This window comes from Serinus canaria, chromosome 12 (assembly GCF_022539315.1).
Source record: "Serinus canaria isolate serCan28SL12 chromosome 12, serCan2020, whole genome shotgun sequence".
NCBI lineage: Eukaryota > Metazoa > Chordata > Aves > Passeriformes > Fringillidae > Serinus > Serinus canaria.
In genome coordinates, this window is record NC_066326.1 from 16,325,233 (window position 1) to 16,347,249 (window position 22,017).

Consider the following 22,017-nt stretch of genomic DNA (forward strand, 5'->3'; position numbering starts at 1 on the left):
TCCCCTCTTCATCCTATCCCTGCATCGCCCACCAGTCCGCAGTCTGGTCTAGATGGCAGTAACTCCACTTTATCCGGCAGTGCCAGCAGTGGTGTCTCTTCCTTGAGTGAAAGCAATTTTGGACATTCTTCTGAACCACCTCCTCGCACAGACACCATGGATTCTGTGCCCAGCCAGGCCTGGAACACTGACGAAGATCTAGAGACACCCTACCTCCCTGTCAGGTACAGTCTCTCTGAGCCTGATGTTCTGGAGTCGCTCAAATCCCAGCCATGCCGAAGCCACTCTGCTCCATCTGGAGTCATTCCTCAGGACACCATGGACCCTCCTGCTTTACCCCCCAAACCCTACCACTCCCGGCTGCCAAACATGGAGAACGAGGAGGGGATGATGATCGAAGATGATGACAAACACCGCCCATTACATCGTAAAGTGTCCCAACCGGTGAGTGCTGGAAAGGAAGAGCAGGCCAGGGTGGCATGGGAGCACGGCATCAGCGAGCAGTAGGGACAGCTCCTGGTACACAGCTGGCATTGGCATCCCAGGTCTGGACACGACAGAGAGAGAGCAGGACTCGGAGAACAGCAAACTGATTTTCTACTGCCGCAAGGTTATGTCTGAAGCCCACAAAAGCAATTGGGCCAGCATGGCAGGTTGCTGCTTTCCTTTTTAATTTCTTTTTACACCTTTCCGTTATGTTTTTTAACTTTCTGTGCAGTGGACAGTTTATTCCTTCTGCAGTTTCTTAACCACATCACACGGCATATGAGCCATAGAGACTTGCAGAAGCTGAAAAATACAATTTTAAGTGGAGGGGAAAACAGGGGGAATGTGGCAAGTTGATTTTGAACCTGCTTTCCTCCCAGTTCTGAGACGCACATGAGTAGAAGCAGTTGCACTAGGGACATATTTCTTTGCTGTACAGAATTGAAAGCTCATTGCTGAAATCAGGGATTCTATGAACTGTCAGGCTGGAAGGTGCATGTGCTGCAGGCAGTAGAAAGATGGCAATTCTAAGAAGAAATTGGCTCTTTTGAGAGCAGGATTGTACATATCTGTGCAGTGATCTCCCTGCATTGGTTCATAGGTGCTGAGGCAATCTAAAGCAGTGCTGATGCACTGATCTCCAAGATATCATTTCCAACAAACTCTGCCTCCTTTGTTTTTTATGTACTGTTTCATTTCTTAAATTTTGCTTTCACTGGCTAAGCCAACCTGCTTTCTCATGGGAATCGTGTTATTCATCTGTGCTACAGAATGAGAGGAGGTTGGTGGCTACTGGAGCTACAACCTCATTGTAGGCCTTTCCCATGCCCAACTTTGGGCAGGCTGTTGACACCAGCATTTCTATTCCACATTAAAACAAAACCAACCAAATTGAGTTTCTCATGCCACAAGCTGGTTGATGACCCAGCCAGTAAAGAAAAGGTGGCTTAAATGCATCATATCCAACAATCCTTGCCTCAGGGCTGAACATCATAACTCTCACCAACTTCCATCATCCAGGAGCTGAGATTCATTCCTGTTAATTCAATATCCTCAGTCCCTCCCAACAACTCACTGCAGCTGGTGTGCAGAAAGAATCTCCCATCCCTCAAAGCAGACAGAAAACACCAAGACTTGAGCAATGCCTGGTATCAAGTGTACACCCCAGAGTCAGGGACCTTAAAGGCAACCTGTAAAGAACAAGTGTTTGTTTCCTCTTTTGCTTCTTTAGAATGTGTAGTAAGAGCTGCTGCTCCTCTTTTCTGGAAGGTTGATTTCTTTTTCTCCTCAGGCAGCAATACAGCCTTTCCCCATCCCATATTTTTTATTGATAAGCTCTAGAAAGGGCTGAAGAACATTGTGGGGGAACCAAGCCACACCACACAAACCAGAACTGTGCAGAGCTGAAGACAGTTCAGGTCTACGAACCCAAAACATGCTTTTTAATCAGCACTTGCACAGTTCAGGAAATAAAAATCTGTGGGTAATATTGTTCTTTACAAAGAAAATATTGTGGTTCTAAGAAACCTTTTATTCCTGTTTTCATATTTATCAAGAAATTTTCAATCAAAATAGTATCAAATATTTAATGTTTTTAGATGAACAAGCCACCTTCCTTTCCCTTGCCACACCCACACACATTTTAGCCTGCCTTATATAACCCTTTCACCTGCAGACTGCAAAGCACACACCGTAGGATAGAAACAGCCATCCCTCTTTCCTACCACGGAAAAATCTGAAGCACATTAAAGTAAGACCTCCGCCATATAAATTAGTACCAGAAACAGGAACAGCACCCAACTTACGTCTTGAATTCTTGCCTAACTGCTCAGTTTCTCCTGCTAAAAACAGGATAAAGAAGCAAAAAAGGATCATTATAAATCTCTTACAGGTCACCTTTAGCACTACCTCTAAATACAGTGACTGGGCAGAGTACATGGTTTCTGAACTGGCTAAAGATGGTCTGGCTGTATAAAGTCTGGACTCAGCAGTTGTATGAAGGGGACTTTAAGAGGATTTGTTTGTTTTCTTTCTCAAGCTCTAGCCCATGCAAAACTACTAAGTTATGGATTTGTTTCTTAAATGGCCTATTTGGCTGGAACAAAGTCTCTCTTGCTTCCTCTATTTTGTTACTAACACAGGCTGCTTGTAATCATTATATCCTTCACAATTTAAACAATGATAATAAAATCTGACCTATAGTGGATGTTTCATCTTTAGCAGGAAGGAGAGTTTTCCAATGCTAGATCAGTCTTCAATGTTAACAAACCAAGCTGGATCTCTGGTATAGAACAAATGTAGGAAAACAACTGATGTTTTCAGTAAAGGTAAGTCAAGGTAATTTCTTAGAAAAGGGTGAAATGTTTTCACATATGCTATCCTCCAATCCCGCTGAGACTCTTCCAGTGAAGTTCTTCAAAGAACTAAGTTTTAATTCTACCTCCCTTGCCCCAATTTCTTTTTTTTTCCTGGCAGCAAGAATAAAAGTAGTAAATGTAGTGACTTACTGAGCTTCCTTAATATGAAAAACCAGCAGGTCTTGCAAATAAAACTTTGCAGAACCAAGAATGCAATTACCATGGGACTGAGTCCCAGGCAGCTGGAAAACCTGCCCACCAGATCTCTAATCAGTCTCTGAAAATGCATCATCCTGTTCTGATTAGAGACCTGGTACAACAGCAGTGAGTCCATATGGGGAGTCTGGCTTTCCTATGTATTTCCAAGAGTTTGAAGATCAATCAATCAGGTGATGTATACAAATACCTAATTTATGGCAGATCCACATACAGAAGGGTGGAATAAATTGCTGAATTTACCAAATTTAAGCCTCTCTGGAGTTAAATTTCTGTTATTGTTCTGATATCTACCAAGTATTCTGTCTCTCTTTTCAGTGTTTGCCTTAAAGGGAGCAGAAGATAGAAAGACTATTATTAAGATTTTGTGTATCTTGGAACTAATATTGCCTGGAACTACTATTTCTCTGTAGGGTGAGGTGTCTTTTAGCATAGTACAACTCCAACATCAAGCTCAGTCCTGGACTAGGTGGAAGCAACAGCAGTTGTTGCACTTGCCCAACAGGATTTGAAGATTCCTTGTATAAACCACAGCAACAGGATGTTTTGAACATGACCTTGATATTCTATACCTAACTCTAATTCAAAACTCAGTGTACTTGCCTTCATTGGGTTTTCTTTGCATTAGAAAATAGCATGTGCATTTCTGAGAAAACTGGTGGAATTCTGCTATAAATCTCTCCATCGTCAGTGTACCTGCTGGCCCCATCCGAAACAAAATTGAGAAGGAGCTACAGTGATAGAAGAAAAGCAATTAAAACAATTTCTCTGAATCCTACTTTTTTTTCCCCCAATAGTTGGGTTGGTTTTATTGCTGTATGCAAGACTCAGATCCTTTTTCGTATTTTCCTCTGTTTGGTTTTTAGCTTATTTACCCTTTTTTAGGTAAGGGATATTGCATATCCCTTCTGTGGAGTATCAGCCAAAACTGGGGAGGCTGGAGAGAGCAAGAGCCTTTGGGAAACAAATTATGTGATATTTAAATTTCCTCTGGTCATGCTTCTTTGTAAATACCCCCATTTGAATGCTGTGTATTTGTACAGGAAATTGAGCAAAAAATGTATAGATTGTGATGTCTGACTGGTATTCTGCCCTGTAAATGTGTTTTTAACCTCTGGCATTCTGTGCTTATTTAAAAAAAAAAAAAAGGCGAAAACCTCTAACCACTTCTCTTTTGTGTATTCATGTTTAAAATAAAATGAAAACAGCTATCTTATCTATAATGGAAATCAAATTCAAAAGGAAAAAATTAATTTGTACAAGTGTCCTAAAGGTACTTCATTGTATATATTGTGATAGCATGTTTCCAGAACCAACAAATAAGTGGTGTGAATTTTAGATGTAAATATCTGCCGTTTGTTTTGGGCTCCTTTCCCTTACCCATTCACTCGACTGCTGTGATGTGGAATTAAAGATTAATACCTGATATTAAAACAGTACAGCTGTATGGTCATTGCTGTCCTTGAGGTAGGGCTACCCTCAGGCTGCTCCAAACCTTCATAAGAGACAAGGAAGAGCCCTCACTTCCCACCTTTGTGTGAATGGGCAAAATGGGGGGCAACCCAAAGGACTTTGGTGGTGAGGGAATAGCTTCCATGTTTAAGTATTACTTAATATCAACTTCTTAAAGCAAGCAGCAGGTACAGCCCCCTCCTGGTCTAGTCAGGTAGATGGACATGGCACTTGCAGCAGCCCCAGGCACAATTTTGGGACAATACTTTGACAAAGCTCTCCCCTAGGACAGCTGTGGAGTGGCTGGGTGCCACTTCCTTATCAGCTGAGGTTAAACCACCACTGTCTCACTGTCTAAAAGATTGCTACTCTTTCATTGAAATAATACTTAAATACTGATCATTTTAATAGAATAGGTGTGAAAGAATAGTAGTTAAGACATGTATGAATACAGGATCTGGGAACTGAGAGCTATGGTGACTTCTACAGGCTCCTAATCTCAAATTTTCTTCCATTGCTACTAACCAACCAGGTCATTGTACAGGAGGCAAAATAACTCATTTAATGTCTATGTTTAGTGACAAACCAACAAAAAAAACTTCTGAAAACTGTCTCAAAAGACATTTAGCAGCAAGTCCGACTCTTCAGGTGGCCCCAGGACATACAAGGCACCCTTTGCACACACAACATACAAATACTGAGAAGAGAAACTGTAACAGGGTACTGAAGTCTGTATCAGTCAGAATAGACTCATAGAATCATTCAGGTTGGAAAAGACCTCCCAGATCACCAAGTCCACCTTTCAACCGAATACCACTCTGCCCTCTAAACCATATTGTGAAGTGCTACGTCCACTTGGTTTCTGAACGCTTCCACAGATGGTGACTCCACCATTTCCCTGGGCAGCCTGTTCCAGGGCTTAACCATCCTTTCAGTGAAGAAATTTTTCCCAATATCCAACCTGAACCTTCCCTGACACAGCTTGAGGCCCTTTCCTCTTTTCATGTCAATTGTTCCCTGGGAGAAAAGGCTGACCCACACCTGGCTTCAACCTTTCAGGCAGCTGATGAGAGTGATAAGACCTCCAGCCTGAACACCCTGATGCCCTCAGCCACTTCTCCTAGGACTTATATCCCTGCCCCTCACCCTGTCTTAAATCAGACCCTTTGAGACTGCTTCTAAGCCAGCTTACTAAACCTTAGTTAAGTATTTTTTTTCGGACAATAATTATTTATTAACCAAGCACAGGTAATAAAAACTGTGTTTTGGCACAACAAAAGATGTGTGAAGCCCTCAGCTTGAAACAAGAGTTTTAAAAATACTCTAGTTTCTATTAAACCAACAGAACAATTTTTTTCAGTGCAAGTCCAATACTTTATTTAAGCTGCCACTAGTCAGATTGAAATCTAAATCCCATGTCCAAATACCTCTTCTTATCTAAATAAGAAAACTTCAGCACAGTTTCAAAATATGATTGTCCAACTCAGTATGAATTTCATTACAAAGCTGATAAGAGGAGAAATTAAACCTCTAGAAATTACTCTAACCTGGCAGATGAGAGATGCAGCCTCTTACACCCTATGCATAAATGTGCCTCCATTTCTGGATGATTCTTAACAACCCATGGACACAAACACAGTTCACAAGGCAGAGCTCTGAGCTCAGGTGTCTTAAGAGAAGGTTCACACACCACTTCTCTCTTTTGATGGCCTTTACTGTCAATCCCACATAAATTAAACCCAAATTTGGAATAGTAGATCTATTACATTTCATCTTCTATTCAGCATTCATTCACAGCAGTCCTGCATCACCTTTTTCCAAACTGTTTCCTGTCCCCCCGACAGAACTCACTTCTTTGCCCTCACAGCCCAACACCCCAGGCTGAGCCCCTTCATCCCTCCCCATGGCTCTAAGAGATTTGTGTTCTCAGAAGGCAGAGCCAGCACAGCCCCAGCCCCCACAGCTGCCAGAACAGCCTCTGTTTACCTGCACTTCCCAAGGACTCCAATCCCCACAGATTCACTGAGCTAAATTAACTCTCCTGCCCACTCAATTGGCTGACTAGCCAGGAGCAGACCTTAGAGCACCTTCCAGTGCCTAAAGGCATTCCAAGAGAGCAGGAGAAGGACTTTGGACAAGGGCCTAGAATGATAAGGACACGAGGGAATGGCTTCACACTGACAAAGACCAGGGTTAGATTGAATACTAGGAAGAAATAACAGTGAGGACCAGCGCAAGCTCTCCCTCACCCAAGTCTCAGCCAGGACAAATCCCTAATGCTTCAGAGAGACAGGGCTTGGAGGGTGGTGGAACAAATAGAGCCCCAAAAACCTCACCATGGATCAAGAAGAAGCACAAGGTAAAATGCAAGGAATCTATTCTAACTGCTGAAACCATCTATAAATAAAAAGAAGGAAAAAACCCAAAACACAAAAGGAGTCCTTGATTTTCCTCAGACCCATTTGAGGATCCCATATTGAAATAAGAGGCTCATTTCCCAATCCAAAACCAAATAAAATCACTTGTCTTCTGTCACAGACATGTTTTATGAAAAATCCTTTCCTTAGGAGCTTTTCTCCTGAGAAGCTGAGAGGCCTCAAGAACAAAATGTAAGCAATGATTATCTGCTGCTGTGGAATGCAACAGGTGGATCTGTGGTTGGTGTCATGTGGTTGTTTCTAATTAATGGCCAACCACAGTCAGCTGGTGCAGACTCTCAGAGTCAGGAGCTTTTGTTATTCATTCCATTCTTCTCCTTTGGTAGCTAGCCTTCTGATGAAATCCTTTCTTCTATTGTTTTAGTATAGTTTTAATATAATATATATCATAAAATAATAAATCAGCCTTCTGAAACATGGAGCCAACATTCTCATCTCTTCCCTCTTCCTGGGACCCCTATGAACACTACCACAGTCTTCTCTTCTACAAAAATGTATTAAGTTCCTAGTGTGAAGATGTTTCATAACTGCACTATTTTGGTAGGTAAACTCTGTCCTTATTAAGACCTTCCTAAAGTCACTTAATTCCAAATTTAAGCCTTATTTCCACCTAATAAAAAAAAAGCTACTTCATCTCACAGTTCCTTTGGCCACTATCCTTATAAGAAGCAAGGGCACTTCAAGCCAACACTTCTCTTCACAGCTAAGTGACTTTAGTGAGCAATGAGCATTATTTTTAAAAAGCCAATATTCTTCCTAAAGCATACTGATATTGAGAAATTCTGGAAATCATTATGGACTGACATAATAATATTTATATTGATCTTAACAACCACACTTGGAGAGATAAAAAGATCTAGAAATGTGCAAAACCATGTCTCCTAAGGAACAAATGATGTACTCTCACTGGTAATTAGTGTCCTAATTACTGCTCACCTGCTGACCTTTCCTGAATCAGGTGCTCCTCCTCCCCACACTGCCTGTCTCACCTGGTCAAGCTTATCACTTGCACCTGATGACCTGCAAGAAAATTCTGATTAAGCACTGCCCCACCAGACTGCCTCAAGAGCCTGCCTGTGCAAGAGAGCCCAAGGAGCTACATGGGAGCTCCCTTGCCCTAGTACAGAGCTGTGTGACTTTGTCTCTCCTTTCTTTCACTGGAATGATATCCCAGGATATACAGAGTTACTCATAAAGCCGCACAAGGAGCTATCAGCAGGTGTGTGCTCCTCTCCCAACTCCAAGGGAATTTATAAACTCGCAGTGTTGGGGATTGTTGAAGGTAATTAATGGCACAAACTGTGAGAACTTTCGGAACAGAATAAAAATATTCTGAGTTGGAAAAGACCCACAAGAATCACCAAAGTCCAGCTCCCAGCCCCAGGCACAGGACAACCCCAAGAATCCCCCTATGTGCCTGAACAAAAGGTGATAGGCCCAGAGACAAGGATATTAAGTTGGAATTAAACAAAAAAAAATTCTTTCTGCAAAAACACCCACCCAAGAAGCCAGAAACAAATGCACACAGGTTGCTATTTTGACCTCTCCACTATCCCTCCTCAAAGCTTCCAGTCCTTGTACCTCATACCTCTGGGTATACCCAGAGCCACCCGTGACGGGCTGTGCCCGTGGCAGCACCGAGCCCGTCCCTGCCGCTCCCCACCTCACGGGACACCCATCCCACAAACCGCCTGCCCACGGGCCTCGAGCGACCCCTCAGCCTCACCTTGCGCCGCCTCACACTGCCGCGCCGCCGGCGGGAGAGAGATGGAGGGGGGGGAGGGCGGGGCGCGGGCCCGAACCGGCCCCGCCCGTCCTCAGGTGTGAGGATCTGCCCCTTTCCAAGATGGCGCCCACGGCCGCCGTCAGGGAGCGCTCGAGAGCGCCCTTCCCTTAACAAAGATGGCAGCGAAGGGGGGCGGGGACCCGCGCCGCGCGCCGGCGCTCCGCCACCTCTCCCCAATCAACGGCCGCCAACTCTCCGGTGGAGGCGACGGCGCGGCCAATGGGAGCTGAGAGCGTGGCGGCCTGGCGGGGAGTGGGCCAATGGGGCGGCGGCGGCGGGGGCAGCCGGTGTGGGGTGGTGGTGCCGGTGGTGCCGGTGCGGCGGGCGCTGTTCGGCGAGGCGGGATGCGGGCGGCCCACGGGCTTTGCGCGGCGCTGGCCCTGCTCCTGCTGCCGGCCGGTGGCCGAGCGCTGCGCGACGGGGACTGCGAGGGTGAGTGCGGCCGGGCCCGGCCCGTGGGCACGGCGGAGGGAGGCCGTTCCTCGCCGCCGTCTCCCGCAGTCTGGCCCGTCCGCCAGGTTGTGGGGCTGGGACGCGGAGCAGCCTTGGGAGTGTGACAACTCGGCCGCCGGGGCTGGGCCGGGCTGGCGGGAGCGCTGCCTCCAGCGGCAGGAAAAGTCTCCCAAGTCTGGCAAAGTGCGGACGGGCCAGGCCGGGCGCTGCTCGCAGGCGACCTGTGCCGGCGCGGTGCTCGGGGGTGTCCCGTGCCGGGGCGATGCGCCGGGCGGCCCGCGGGGCAGATGGGGCGGGGCTTCCAGCCGTGCCCCGCGCCAGAGACGCGATCTCTCTTCCGAGGGTGCTGCACTCTGTCGGGAAGTTGCCGTTGCACGGGGTCAGCGGTAGTGTAGAGTCACGACGGGAAAGAGGAGCGACGACTCCGGGAGACCGGACCGTGTCCAGGCCGGGAGATCAGCACTGTCGCAGCTCGGCACTGGCGGGGCAGCGCTCCCCGCCGGCTGTCCCTGCCGGGTGTCGGTGACCAGGGCAGGGAGCAGGAGAACGCGAGTGAGGTTACTCACCCGGGACTCCCCCTTAGTCATCCCAGTATTACGGAGTGCTCAGAGCCCTCTCAGTCTCACAGCCAGGAGCCGCGAGCAGGTGATCCAAATCAAGTCGGGCCCTTTGTGTACCACGGAAATACAAACGCCTCGGGGGTGGAACCTGTTGAGGTGCACAGGTTAAGCTGCTCCTGTGCAGTGAACTGAACAGATTCCCCAGGTGAAGCAAGAAGAACTTGAGGTGGGGCTCTAATAGCTGGCTGAGAGTTTGGGATGCTAATATCCCTCTTCTGCAGTAAGACAGAATGAGGGGAGGGAGCCCCATAAATCAAAACTTCCAGCTGCTGTCGAAGCACTAGACTAGAAACATGTTTCAGTCCTACGGTGGCTGTCAGTGTCACTGCCAGCAGCAAGTTTTTTCTTCCCAAGGTTTTCACTTCCCAATAGCTTACAGTGGACATCAGTGTGTCTGTGACTAGGGATAGATGGGTGGGAGGTAAATAAATGTGTGCTGTATGCATACAAAAAATGTTTTCCAAAATGGCCCATCTTATAATTAGTTGTAGTTTTAATATAATGAGAGTACATTTCTGGTCAGTTCTGTGATGCCCATGCTCCATTTCCTGTCATGCCCAATTACTGTGCCATGCATTGTGTTCTGAGTTGAACACAAGTTGCTAATGACAATAATATTTTCCAGTCCCTTCCTGTTGGAGTAAACAAATCCCATAAAAGCCATAACTCATACCTGTTCCTTAGAGGCAGAATGGTTCCTGGCACTCATTTTGCATAGGAAGGTGTGAGAATCCCCAGGAGCTGAGCAGGAACTGGGGGGGACTGAAGAGTGCTCGGTCCAGGTGATGCTGATATCCACAGATGAGTTGTGAGCAGCAGGATGACCAAAATCTGACACTCGGGGTGTCCCTCAGTCATCACACAGGCTGTCTGCCCTCCTTCCCAGCCACACACGGGAGCACCTTGGAGCCCGTGCGGAGCGACTGCTGCCCAGGGAAGGAGCAATGACCGGTTTGTGCAGCCCTTCCCACAGGCAGGAACTTGGATCTGTTCTCTCAGCTGCAGCTGCACTTGTGGGAGTTGCCTTATGTCTAAGAGTCTTCCCTCTTTCCATCTGAAACTGCGTCAGAAGCTTGTGGAAATGAAAGAAGGAGAAAGGTGCCACGGGGACATAGCATGGGATCACATTTCTTTTTCTCTTGGAAGTAATTTCAACTGAAGCAGCCTGGTAATCAGTGATACCCTGTTACTGAAGTCAGCACACGGGGAGTCTCAGAGGATTATGTACAGAGTTGGTTTTCAGTCAGCACTGGGTTTCACACCCATGTTCTTACAAGTTGCTTCCCAAAGCAGCAAGACAACTTTAAATGTACATTTTTGCATGAGCATGGTTTTGTGTCCATCATATGATCTTGTGCTCAATCAGGACAATGTACAGAGACCCCTAGACACTCCCATGGATCTCATTTCTGATTGTCACACACCAAAACTACCAGGGCATGTTGTTGATTCACGTGTGCTCTGAATGACTTTCTGAACCATGGGTGAAGTTCAGAAAACTTCACTGTTTTCCAGTTATCCAAACTGTTATCCAAAACCCCGATTCCATTTTCCTACAAGTGTTCTCTAAGAGCTGCCATGAGATTGCTGCTCTGGCTGATAACTCCATCTTCCCTTCCAGTGTGTGTCACATTCCTGGGAAGGTTCTACCAGAGTCTAAAGGACAATGACGTTGAATTCACACCTTCCAGTATTGAAAAGGAGCTCTTGAAATCCTGCAAAGAAGCAAAGGGCAAAGAGAATCGTCTGGTAAGTAGGGGGAGTCAGTAATATTTCCCTTCTGTAAATGAGGGGAAACTGAGTTTGTATGACATGGTTTCCCAGGGGCTGTTTTTGCTGGCTCTGTGGCCACAGTGGGTCCTGTATTTTTTATGAAAGGACTTGAAGAGTTCAATCTCTTTACCTTAAAAAAAAGGAGAAAAACCACCACCCTGTCAACAGTTATTAGACTGGCTGTCATCTCACTGTTACTGAAGCACTGGATATTGGAAAGCTTTTGTTTGCTGTAGGGCTTCCCTGTCCCTTAAATGGTATTTGGGGTGCTATATAATTTGTTAAAATATTTATATTCTTCAGCTGTTTAGCTGAAAACTAAACAAAGGAAAACCAAATTGCCCTAACTAAAACCAGAGGCAATTTGTGAATGAAGAGGCCCAAGGAAAAGGCCTGAACTCTCCTCAGAGAGCTACAGAGATACCATATGACATGCAGAGGAGGAATACTTCAGAGAGGCTCTTTGAATGAAGAAGACTGTATTTGTAATCCTGTTCAGTTTTTATAAAGTTAAGAAACAAGACCAGCCTCAGCAGCTATAAAATCATTGCAATGGAAAACACCTGCTCAGTATTCTGGGCTCAGTTAGGCTCCTTTTGCCCAGCTCTAGCAGTCCCCTTGGGAGGTCCTCTAACTGTAAACATCAAGCTGCACAACCAGATGATGACAGGAACAGAAAACTCTGCTTTTAGAAGCTTTCTTTCCATGCATCCCCACTTCATTCTTTTCTTTCCTCTAGTGTTATTACATTGGGGCCACAAGTGATGCAGCCACCAAAATTATTAACGAGGTATCAAAGCCCATGAGTCACCACATCCCTGTGGAAAAGATCTGTGAGAAGCTAAAGAAGAAAGACAGCCAGATCTGTGAACTAAAATACGGTGAGTTGCCTGCACGAGAGGAAATGCCCATGATTTGCTGGGGTGTGGGTGACTGGGGGTGAAGCAATATCCTAAAACCACTCAGTCCTGACTTCTGTAGGCTAGTTAGGTTGCACAACCTGGGTTGCTCTCCATGAACATCCTAGAGAGTTCTATGGAGATGCTTAGGTAAGACTGCTAACCCTTCTTGGCTTATGCAGGGACTCTGATCAGCCCTGGAATAATAAACTTCCAGGTGTAGCAGCACTGCTGTGCTCACATTGCTGTTTGGAATGTCATGTTTGGGAGGGTGTGTGGTACAGCCTGTCCTGGCAGCTGGCAGGGGTGTCACTGTGGCAGGGCTCAGGCCCTTGGCTGAGACCTGCAGTCCCAGCTGCTCTCCTGTTCCCAGCAGCCAGGTGATAAAAACTGCTTTCTCACCTCCTCTGGTGTCTCCTCAGAGCATTCCACTCTCTATTTCTCATCACCTTCCTTGAACTCTCATGTTCCTAGATGACTCCTCTTCCTGAAAAGACTAATACAAAAAGAGGCTTAGAAATGCCTCTTTCTCATTTTCCTTATAGCTGCCCTTACACCCCCTGGAGACACCCCTTGGATTGTGGTCTTTATACTTTTCATTTCTCCTACTAAGGTCGTGTTGCTTCCTAAAAAGCTTTTTTGTTGTTGTCACTTTCTTATCTTTCCTCTGAAATCACTCTGCTACATTTCTTTTATCCAGTGGAAAAGAAGTGTTGCTGCTCATGTAATAAAGGGGTTTTCAGGGCTATTGTGGTACTCCTGCATCTAAACTGCAACCAAGCTGTCTGTCTTCTAATAATTTTTAGCATTAAGAGCCTCATCTGCTGTCCAAACCTAACTTAGACGTTCCTTCCACCCCTGGCACCTCTTTTCTCTCTTGGGTTTTGGCTTCCTCGCCCACCTGGCATGTCTGAGTGCAGTTCTGTTCTCCCCGCAGACAAGCAGATCGACCTGAGCACTGTCGACCTGCGCAAGCTGCGCGTCAAGGAGCTGCGGCGGATTCTGGATGACTGGGGCGAGGTGTGCAAGGGCTGTGTCGAGAAGTACGACTTCATCCGCAGGATCCACGAACTGATGCCCAAGTACGCGCCGAGGGCGGCCGGCGCTCGGACAGACCTCTGAGGGCCGAGATCGGGGCGATCCTGGGGCTCTGAGGGGGCGAGACCGGGCCTGTGAGGGGACTGTGAGGGGCGACCTCGAGGCTCTGAGGGGCGACGCCGGCCCCGCGCTTTGTACGGGACTTTCATTAAAGTTCGCCGGTGTGTACCGGGCGGAGCCGTGCCGTGTGACGTGATTGCAGGATACACCCTCTGCGCACCCCGCACCGCCGCGTTCCGACATTCCCTGTCCCCCCCTCCCCCGCCCTCGCTCCCGCTCCATCCGCGGTTCGGCCCCGCGCGCGCCCCCTCGGCCCGCCGAGGGGCGGGGCTTCGCCGCCCGCCCTGATTGGCCGCCCGGCCGTCGCGCGCGGGCGGCGGGAAGCGCTGTGTGACGTCACGGCCCCGTGACGCCGGCTTGCGGCGCGGCGCGCGCGGAGCGATGACGTAGGGCCCGCGCGGCGCGGCGGCCGGAGCCGCCTTCGCTCCCTTTTGTCCAAGATGGCGGCGGCCGCCGGAGGCGCCTCCTGAGCCGCGGGCCCGGCGCGATGAAGCGCGGCAGCGACCGCGACTCGAGCCCGCCGGGGACCGCGGGCGGACGCGCGGCCGCCGCCGCCAAGCGGCCCCGCGACCGCGACCGCGAGAGCAGCAGCCGGCGCGGCCCGCACCGCAGCTCGGGCGCCTCCCGCAGCAGCCGGGACAAGTCCACGCCCGGCGGCGGCGGCGGAGGCGGCGGCGGCACCACCACCAGCAGCAGCAGCGGCGGCGGAGGCGGCTCCAGCTCCCGCAGCCACCGCGGCGATGAACGCGCCGGCGGCGGCGGCGACTCGAACCACCGCCCGGCGGGGAGCGGCTCGGCCTCGGGCGCCCGCGGCGGCAGCCAGGCCGCCCCCTCGTCCTCCTCCTCCTCCTCGTCCCGGGCGCTCGGCGTGCCCAAGGCCAAGGCGCTGCCGGGCGCCGTGGTAGCCCCGTCGCTGCTGCTGGCCGGGCCGCCGCCGGGCGCCGCGCCCTCGCTGCTGCTGGCGCCGCTCGGGGGCTCGGCCGGGCTGGCCGGGGAGCCGCCCGGCTCCTGCGAGTACAAGACGCTGCTGGTGAGCGGGCTGAGCGCGGCCCTGCCCGACCAGCTGCTGGAGGACGGGCTGTTCCGCCTCTTCCAGCGCTTCGCGGGCGGGGGCGCCGGGGACATCAGTGTCAAGCTCTCCCACACGCCCGAGCTCGGCCGCGTCGCCTACGTGAACTTCCGACACCCCGGGGACGCCCGCGACGCCCGCCGGCACGCCCGGGCCCGGCAGCTGCTCCTCTACGACCGGCCGCTCAAGGTGGAGCCCGTGTACCTGCGCGGGGGCCGGCGCAGCCGCACGCCTCCCCCCGCGCCCTCCCCGGAGCCGCTGGGGTACCTGCCGCCCCTGCACAGCGCCTACCAATACAAGCAGCGCTCGCTGTCGCCGGTCACCAGCCCCTTGCTGCGGGAGCCGCGGCCCCGCCACGCCGCCGCTGCCGCCTTTGCGCTGGAAGCAGCCGCCATCGGGCTCTCCCGGGAGCGGGAGCGGGCCCTGGATTACTACGGGCTGTACGACGAGCGCGGCCGCCCGTACAGTTACCCCATCGTGGCCGAGGAAGACCTGATGCCGGAGGATGACCAGAGAGCCACCCGCAACCTCTTCATCGGCAACCTGGACCACAACGTGTCAGAGGTGGAGCTGAGACGCGCCTTCGAGAAGTACGGCATCATCGAGGAGGTGGTGATCAAGCGCCCCGCACGTGGCCAGGGCGGTGCCTACGCCTTCCTCAAGTTCCAGAACTTGGACATGGCTCACCGGGCCAAGGTGGCCATGTCGGGCCGCGTTGTGGGCAGGAACCCCATCAAAATCGGCTACGGAAAAGCCAACCCCACCACCCGGCTCTGGGTGGGGGGCCTTGGCCCCAGCACTTCCCTGGCAGCCCTGGCCAGGGAGTTCGACCGCTTTGGAAGCATCAGGACTATTGACTACGTGAAGGGCGACAGCTTCGCTTACATCCAGTACGAGAGCCTGGACGCTGCCCAGGCCGCCTGCGCGCAGATGAGGGGCTTTCCCTTGGGCGGACCGGAGAGGAGGCTCCGAGTGGATTTTGCCAAAGCAGAAGAGACGAGATACCCGCAGCAGTACCAGCCTGCGCCGCTGCCCGTGCACTACGAGCTGCTGGCTGACGGGTACAGCCGGCACCGGAGCCTGGAGCAAGACTTGAGGGTTCGGGATAGGACTCCTCCGCACCTCCTGTACTCGGACAGAGACAGGAGCTTTGTGGAGGCAGACTGGGCCAGCCCTGCCAAAAACGCCGAACGCAGGAACAACCTGGAGAGCTACAGCCGGTCCGTGCGCAGCCGGAGCGGGGAGCGCTGGGGCAGCGACGGCGACCGCAGCGTGCCCAAACCGTGGGAAGAGAGGCGGAGACGCCGGAGTCTTTCCAGTGACCGGGGGAGGACTACTCACTCGCCTTACGAGGACAGAAGCAGGACAAAGGCCAGTGGGCCAGCTCTAGACCGCAGCCCTGACAGGGCTCGCAAGGAGAATCACACTACAGAACCCGGAGCCGAGAAAGAGCAGAGCAACTCCCTCCAGAACAATCGTCACACGGCCGAGGAGAAACCCCATCGCGAGCCGGCCGATGCTCCCCAGCCCAAAAAAAGGGACAGCGAACGCAATCATCGAACTGGTGAATCGGAATCCAAAACTCACGAGGAGCCAAAATCTGAGACCAAAAAGCTAAAGAATTTATCAGAATATGCTCAGACACTGCAACTTGCTTGGAATGGGCTTCTTGTGCTAAAAAACAGCTGCTTCCCCACCTCTATGCACATCCTGGAGGGAGACCTGGGTGTCATCAATGGACTCCTCAAAGACCATTCATCCGGCGGGAAGCTGACGCAGCTCAAAATCGCTCAGAGACTTCGGCTGGACCAGCCCAAGCTGGATGAAGTCACCCGGCGCATCAAACAAGGCAGCCCCAACGGCTACGCCGTGCTCCTGGCCACCCAGTCCGCCCCGGCAGGGGCAGGGGCCGAGGGGACCTTCCCTGTGGTAGAGCCTGGCTTGCAGCGACGGCTTCTCAGGAATCTGGTCTCCTACTTGAAACAGAAGCAGGCTGCTGGGGTTATCAGCCTGCCCGTGGGAGGGGCAAAGGGCAGGGACAGCACAGGCATGCTTTACGCGTTCCCTCCTTGCGAGTTCTCTCAGCAGTACCTCCAGTCAGCACTAAGGACATTGGGGAAGTTAGAAGAAGAACATATGGTGATAGTTATAGTCAAAGACACTGCCTAGCCCACACTGTCTTTTCAAATTCCATGTTTTCTTTGTGTGTCACACAGCCCAGTTGTTTTTAAGGCTGATCATTTTGGTTGAGGCTCAAAACACCTTGACCAAAGTGGTAAGATTTTTAGTTTCTAATTAATTTTAATACCTATAATATCTATTAAAATTTTAAATAGAGCCCATTTTATTCGTTTTTAATATGTGACACTGTCCGCTGTTGTTCTGTATTTTTATTTTTTAACTGTATGAAAAGTTGTCAGTAAAGCCTTGTTCACTGATGGATTTCTAAACTTGTGCAGTATCCGAGTTCTTGTGGCCCAGGAAGGAAGGGTGAGCTCCCTGTGCTGCAGGAGCAGCCAGGCCAGGCCAGGCCCCAGCCCAGTTCAGTTCTCAGATCCCAACCTTGAGCACCTCCTTCATCTTTATGTGTGTCCTTCAAGGTGGGCGGGGAAGGGAGGTTCTTAGTGTTGCTGTATCAGAGATTGAAAGGTTGGTTCTCTGTTTTTTTTTTTTTGTCCTGTTTGCTTTTTATTTTGTAAATTTGAGTCTGGATGCTTTGCTGTTGAGTCTCTCTTTGAGAATAGAAGCTTCCCAGGAAGCCAGCAACCACGGAAGCAAATCCTGATCAAGAATAAAAGTGTTTTTCATTCACAAGAAAAAAATTAGTTGATACTTGGCAAAAAGTTTGCTACTGAGGAGTGGATGCTGTATTCAAATTGGTGAGGTTTGAGACCACCTGGCACATGTCTCAGTCATAGAAATTCTTGGATAAAACAAAAAAGGTTTGACATTACCAATTTTTATAAAAGGCAAAACAAGCAGAAGAAAAAAAAAGTGATTTAAGGGGGAACCCCCTTGGGCCCATATTAGATGTGGACAAGCTAGGGGCATGAAGGTGTTTGTTGAGCTGGAGGTGCCCATTTGCAGTCAATCATGTTGTGCTACCTGGAATCCTTTATTGAAATATAAATGGCTATTTTTTTTCCCCCTAAAGTTTAAATTTGTTTGCAGGCTTACAAAAACAGACAGAAATGTGTCTGTCTGGCTGAGAATGTGTTCTGTTAAAACAGGTGACCTGTAACAGTGGAACCACTGGAGATCAAAATCTGAGCTCTAAAACGGGATGGATCCATCACCTTTGCTGTCTGTGCTATGAGGTGGTTGATTGGGAGGCCAGACCCTTTGAGTGCTCAGCAGCATAAGGATGTTGTAACGAGTCCAAGCTGGAGTTAAAATCCACACTGTTCTGTTTGGGGATATTTTTATTTTTTAAAATAACGCCTGTAGATTTTAGGAGACTTACAGAAAATTGTGTGGGATTAAAAATGCTACGTTTTAAAGTTTCTTTAGATTTGCAGGTGGTTTTTTGTTGTTGTTCTCTTAGTAAGCAGGTGAACAAACTCATGGGAGATTTGTCTCGCACCAATCTCTGTGACCCAGCAGCTCACTTGCTGAGGGTCGCCAAAAACCCTTCTAAAAGTCCTCTCAGGTATGATTGTTGCTGTTATTTTTCACTTTTTAACCCTGCAGGGACATCATCAGCTGATGATGGATTATTAACATCAACAAGTGTGGGTTGGTTTGTTGGGCTGGGAGGGTTGCATTGCACTTGATGCATCTTCTATGAAGGCACGGATCAGAGGGGAATGCTGAATGCTCCACTGGGAACAGCAGGAAGCCGGGAATGTGCTGTGGGAGCGAGGAGCAGCTCCACTGCCAGAGCAGCCAGGCTGCAGCGGTGGCTCTGGGCTGCCCTGGTTTCACACGGTCATAGGGACACCGACTCCGCCCTCCTGACCGAGTCCCCGGCGCTGCCCCTAACGGTGCCAAATGTCAGCAATTGTAACTGTTCGGTGTTACCTGAAACCAAGTGCTATTAAATACCCCTGGGGGCCGGTCCTAGAGCGATTAGAGCCTTTTGTGGGAGTATGCTGCCTTGGAAGTGTCTGGGCAGCTGGAGGCAGTGAGGTGGTGGCAGGACAAGTGCCCGCCTGGCTGATGGTGGCAGGGAGGTGCAGCTCTTGGTGCTGTGCCATGGCCTTGTGTGTGCTATGGTGTGTGAGTGTTAGGAAGGGGAAGGAAAAAAAAAACCCAGTTAATTATAAAAGCTGCAACTGTTTGCTGACAAAGCCAAGGAACAGCCCAAAATCCCCCATCTCCCACTTTCCTTGTGAAATAAGAAAATAATAATGTAGGGCTGTTTAAAAGCCAAAGGTTGGGTGAGATTTGAATGATGGGATTTCTCTTCCCAGAGAGGTGGCTGATGGTTTTAAGCATGTGAGACCAACAGTCTCACATGCTTAAAACCAGTCTCCCTCCAACCAAGATTAATAGTTGTAAAGGAGAAGTTGGAGAGTCATGGTAAAAACACCTGGGAGAGAAGAAGCAGCATCCATCTGACACAATCACCTGAGCCTTCCCTGCTCCCCAGCAGGCAAGAGAGCCACACCATGGCTTTAACAGACTGTGCCAAGAGCAAAGGCCCCATCCTGGATGTGTGTCCACCATCCCTTCCCTTCACAGATGCATCCAGGCCGATTCCAAGAGAAGCAGGCCTGAAAAAGGGTTGGCAGTTACAGCAAAGTAACTCAGCATCTGGATCTTGCAGCATCAAAGACTTGGGCCCTACACTGGGATGGGCAGCAGCCCTGGGGAGAAGATGTGGGGAGTGGGAGGCCTGGGCCCCTCGGTGATGCTGGAAGGTGCTGGGGGAGGCAGTGCTGGGCATTGGTTTTGGGAGGATGGTGCCTTTCAGCCCAGTACAGTGGGGCAGTAGGGTGATCATGGCAGGGTAATGGTGTCTGGCTCCTCAGGGTGATCTGAAGCTCAAAGGGGGCACAGGGTGTGGGATGGTGGATGGGCTGGTCTGAGAGTGTTCCTGCTTAGCCTGAGGTATCCCATATTTTATTCTAAGCACCCATTCAGCAAACATTCTGTCTTACAAGGCCTCTTGAACAGCACCTGCTGGCTGCCCTTCCTACTGAGACAGGACTGAGAGCTCTGGACGTGCTGAGCAGTGCTGAGGAGCCTCAGTGATTACCCTCAGCTACACTTGGTGAGGTTTGTACCCTGCTCTGCCAGTCTTGGCCTATGGGAGATTTTTGAAGCCCAGCCCTGCAGGGATGTGCTACTCCCTCCCACGGTGCTGGCAGGGCATTCCACAGGCTGTGTTCCATGGAAGGGTGCTGCAGTGCACCCCGTGGGCCAGGCAGGTACTCAGGTCCTGTGCAATGAGGACCACCCTGACAGGAGGGCACAGGCTGTGCTGGGCCTGTCTGCTCACATCATGGGAGAAAACAGCACCTCCCTGCTCCCCTCTGCTGCAGGAGTGTGTCTTAGCCAGCTGGCAGGACATTTAAATCTCCTTCCACCCCCTAAGCCAGGGTCTGTGACTGCTGCATAGAAGAAATACTGTATGGCACATCAGCCATGTGCTGTGAGTATTCCAGAAGATTACAGGATTCTTTCCAAGCAACATGCTCTTAAATAGATTAAATCATGATGCCAGGGTGGCAGGTGATTTTCTAAATGCTGAGAATTCTCCCCATCCCAAGCAGCTGCAGAATTACAGCCTGACAAAAACAAAATAAACCCTGCTAGTCCCCAGTTCTGAACTCCACTTTGCACCCAGGCTGGTGCAGTCACCTGTTCCCCAGAACTCTTGTGAGACCCCCAGAACTCAGGCAGTAGCATGGGGTACAGGCAGCTTCCCCAGGTGTGTATTTAACTTCAGAGGGGCCAGGTCTGCCCAGGACAGAGGCTGGGGGGCTGCTTCAGCAGTTTTGGGGGTGACCTGCAGGCCCACAGGGTAAGGCCCAAACCCACTCCTTTGGCTCTGTTCAGTGCAACTGGGGCAGGTGTGGGAGTGGAGGGAGGCTCATAATACTCACAGCACCTCAGCTTCAAGTCAAATGCACACACAGGAGCTCCAGCCCAGGTGTTTTGGTTCTGTCTCACAAAACTGGCAAATGCCTCCAAAACAGCCAGGCCCAAACCAGCAACAGATGCAGCCAATTACAGCTGGGGTTTAATGAACCAGAGATGGACATCTGGTACTGCATCTCCCTGGGAGTAGTAGCTGAGTACATGCTTTATTTTTTCCTCCTCCTGACCTGCACATATTCTATGGTGAAGTTGGGTGGGATGGTTTTTGATAAGGCAGAGGCTACTTCCACAGCTGTTGGGTGGCAGATCCAGTTTTCAATCCCCTCATTTAATCAGAATGCTGCTCCAATTGCTGGTCTTAAAGGCTGTAGTAGTCACTTGTTCATCTTTATCGACTGTGTAGGGTACAATTATCCATTACAAGTTGCAGCAGAACCTTTCTTTTTAATTATTAACAAGCAGCCCAGGGTGAGTGCATTACGTAGATGCAATGCTGGAGGGGAAAAAAGCTATCTCTTCTTCCAGTTAGAAAGGAAATCCTTCCTCTTCAAGCAGTAAGACTTTAAGCCTTAGCTGAAATGAGCAGTTCTTGGTGGAAAAGTGGTTGTAGTGTCAAGGAGTGAGAAGGCTCCAGTTCCCTGTTCTGCCTCAAACCTTATTCTGCACGTGGCCAAAACAGAGAGAGGGTTAAAAGGTGAGTGGATGGGAAAAAACAGCACAGCCATGGTCTTGGCCAGGCAAGCAGGGAGCACATGCACCTGCCAGCTCTGAGCACAGGCCCAAGCTGGGCAGTGGGTGCTGCACTGAGAAGTCAAACACTCCTCTGCCCTTTCTTCCTCCTGTTCTGAGGGCAGGGCCTCTTGTCAAGCCCCAACCTGATTTTCACTGTGCCCTGACAGCCACAGGGCAGCCTGGGCAATGCCCAAGCACAGGAGGAAGCAGGTGGTGCTCCCAGCTCCTGGCACATCCTGGGAGATGTGGAATTCCCTGAGTGGACACGCCAGAGCATCTCCCCACACAAGAACAGCTCAGCACCAGTGGCATCATCTAGCTCCCACTCAGTGTGGTGAGCATGCCACTGAATTCCAGGCTGTCAGGCAACCCAAGGGATAAGACTGGAACCCCAAATGCTGTGCTGTGGCCATGCTGCACTCCCAACTCCCTTTTTTGTTTCCTTTGTGTTTCCTTTGCCCTTCCTTACTACAGAGAGGTTCCAGCTACACCTGACTGCTCTCAGCCAAGCCCTGCAGGCACATGGAGCACTT

The 22,017-nt window shown here is 50.2% G+C and overlaps 3 protein-coding genes across 11 annotated transcripts in view; all 3 read left to right on the plus strand.

Moving 5' to 3' along the window:
• Positions 1–4,498, plus strand: part of DOCK3 (dedicator of cytokinesis 3) — a 181,216-nt gene extending 176,718 nt beyond the window's left edge. For all 9 annotated transcript variants that reach the window (XM_050979181.1, XM_050979182.1, XM_050979185.1 and 6 more), the window contains one exon: positions 1–4,498. In XM_050979181.1, coding sequence (XP_050835138.1) covers positions 1–507 — 507 coding nt within the window. In that variant the 3' untranslated portion in view covers positions 508–4,498.
• Positions 4,499–9,000: 4,502 nt separating this feature from the next.
• MANF (mesencephalic astrocyte derived neurotrophic factor) lies at positions 9,001–13,751 on the plus strand. The gene is made up of 4 exons (XM_030228162.2): positions 9,001–9,167; positions 11,430–11,557; positions 12,321–12,462; positions 13,418–13,751. Exons 1-4 carry the CDS (start codon positions 9,080–9,082, stop codon positions 13,600–13,602), a joined length of 543 nt encoding a protein of 180 aa, XP_030084022.1. The 5' UTR covers positions 9,001–9,079; the 3' UTR covers positions 13,603–13,751.
• A 285-nt stretch (positions 13,752–14,036) lies between these two features.
• RBM15B (RNA binding motif protein 15B) lies at positions 14,037–18,771 on the plus strand. The gene has a single exon (XM_009091006.4). The coding sequence runs from the start codon at positions 14,126–14,128 to the stop codon at positions 16,874–16,876; it is 2,751 nt and encodes a 916-aa protein (XP_009089254.3). The 5' UTR covers positions 14,037–14,125; the 3' UTR covers positions 16,877–18,771.
• Positions 18,772–22,017: the final 3,246 nt, after the last annotated feature.

Excerpts from the sequence above, each read along its gene's own strand:
- MANF (XM_030228162.2), top strand. The coding sequence starts at position 9,080 with ATGCGGGCGGCCCACGGGCTTTGCGCGGCGCTGGCCCTGCTCCTGCTG. Across the intron at positions 9,168-11,429 it reads GCGCGACGGGGACTGCGAGG|TGTGTGTCACATTCCTGGGA; the intron begins GTGAGTGCGGCC and ends CTTCCCTTCCAG. Across the intron at positions 11,558-12,320 it reads AGGGCAAAGAGAATCGTCTG|TGTTATTACATTGGGGCCAC; the intron begins GTAAGTAGGGGG and ends TCTTTCCTCTAG.
- RBM15B (XM_009091006.4), top strand. The coding sequence starts at position 14,126 with ATGAAGCGCGGCAGCGACCGCGACTCGAGCCCGCCGGGGACCGCGGGC.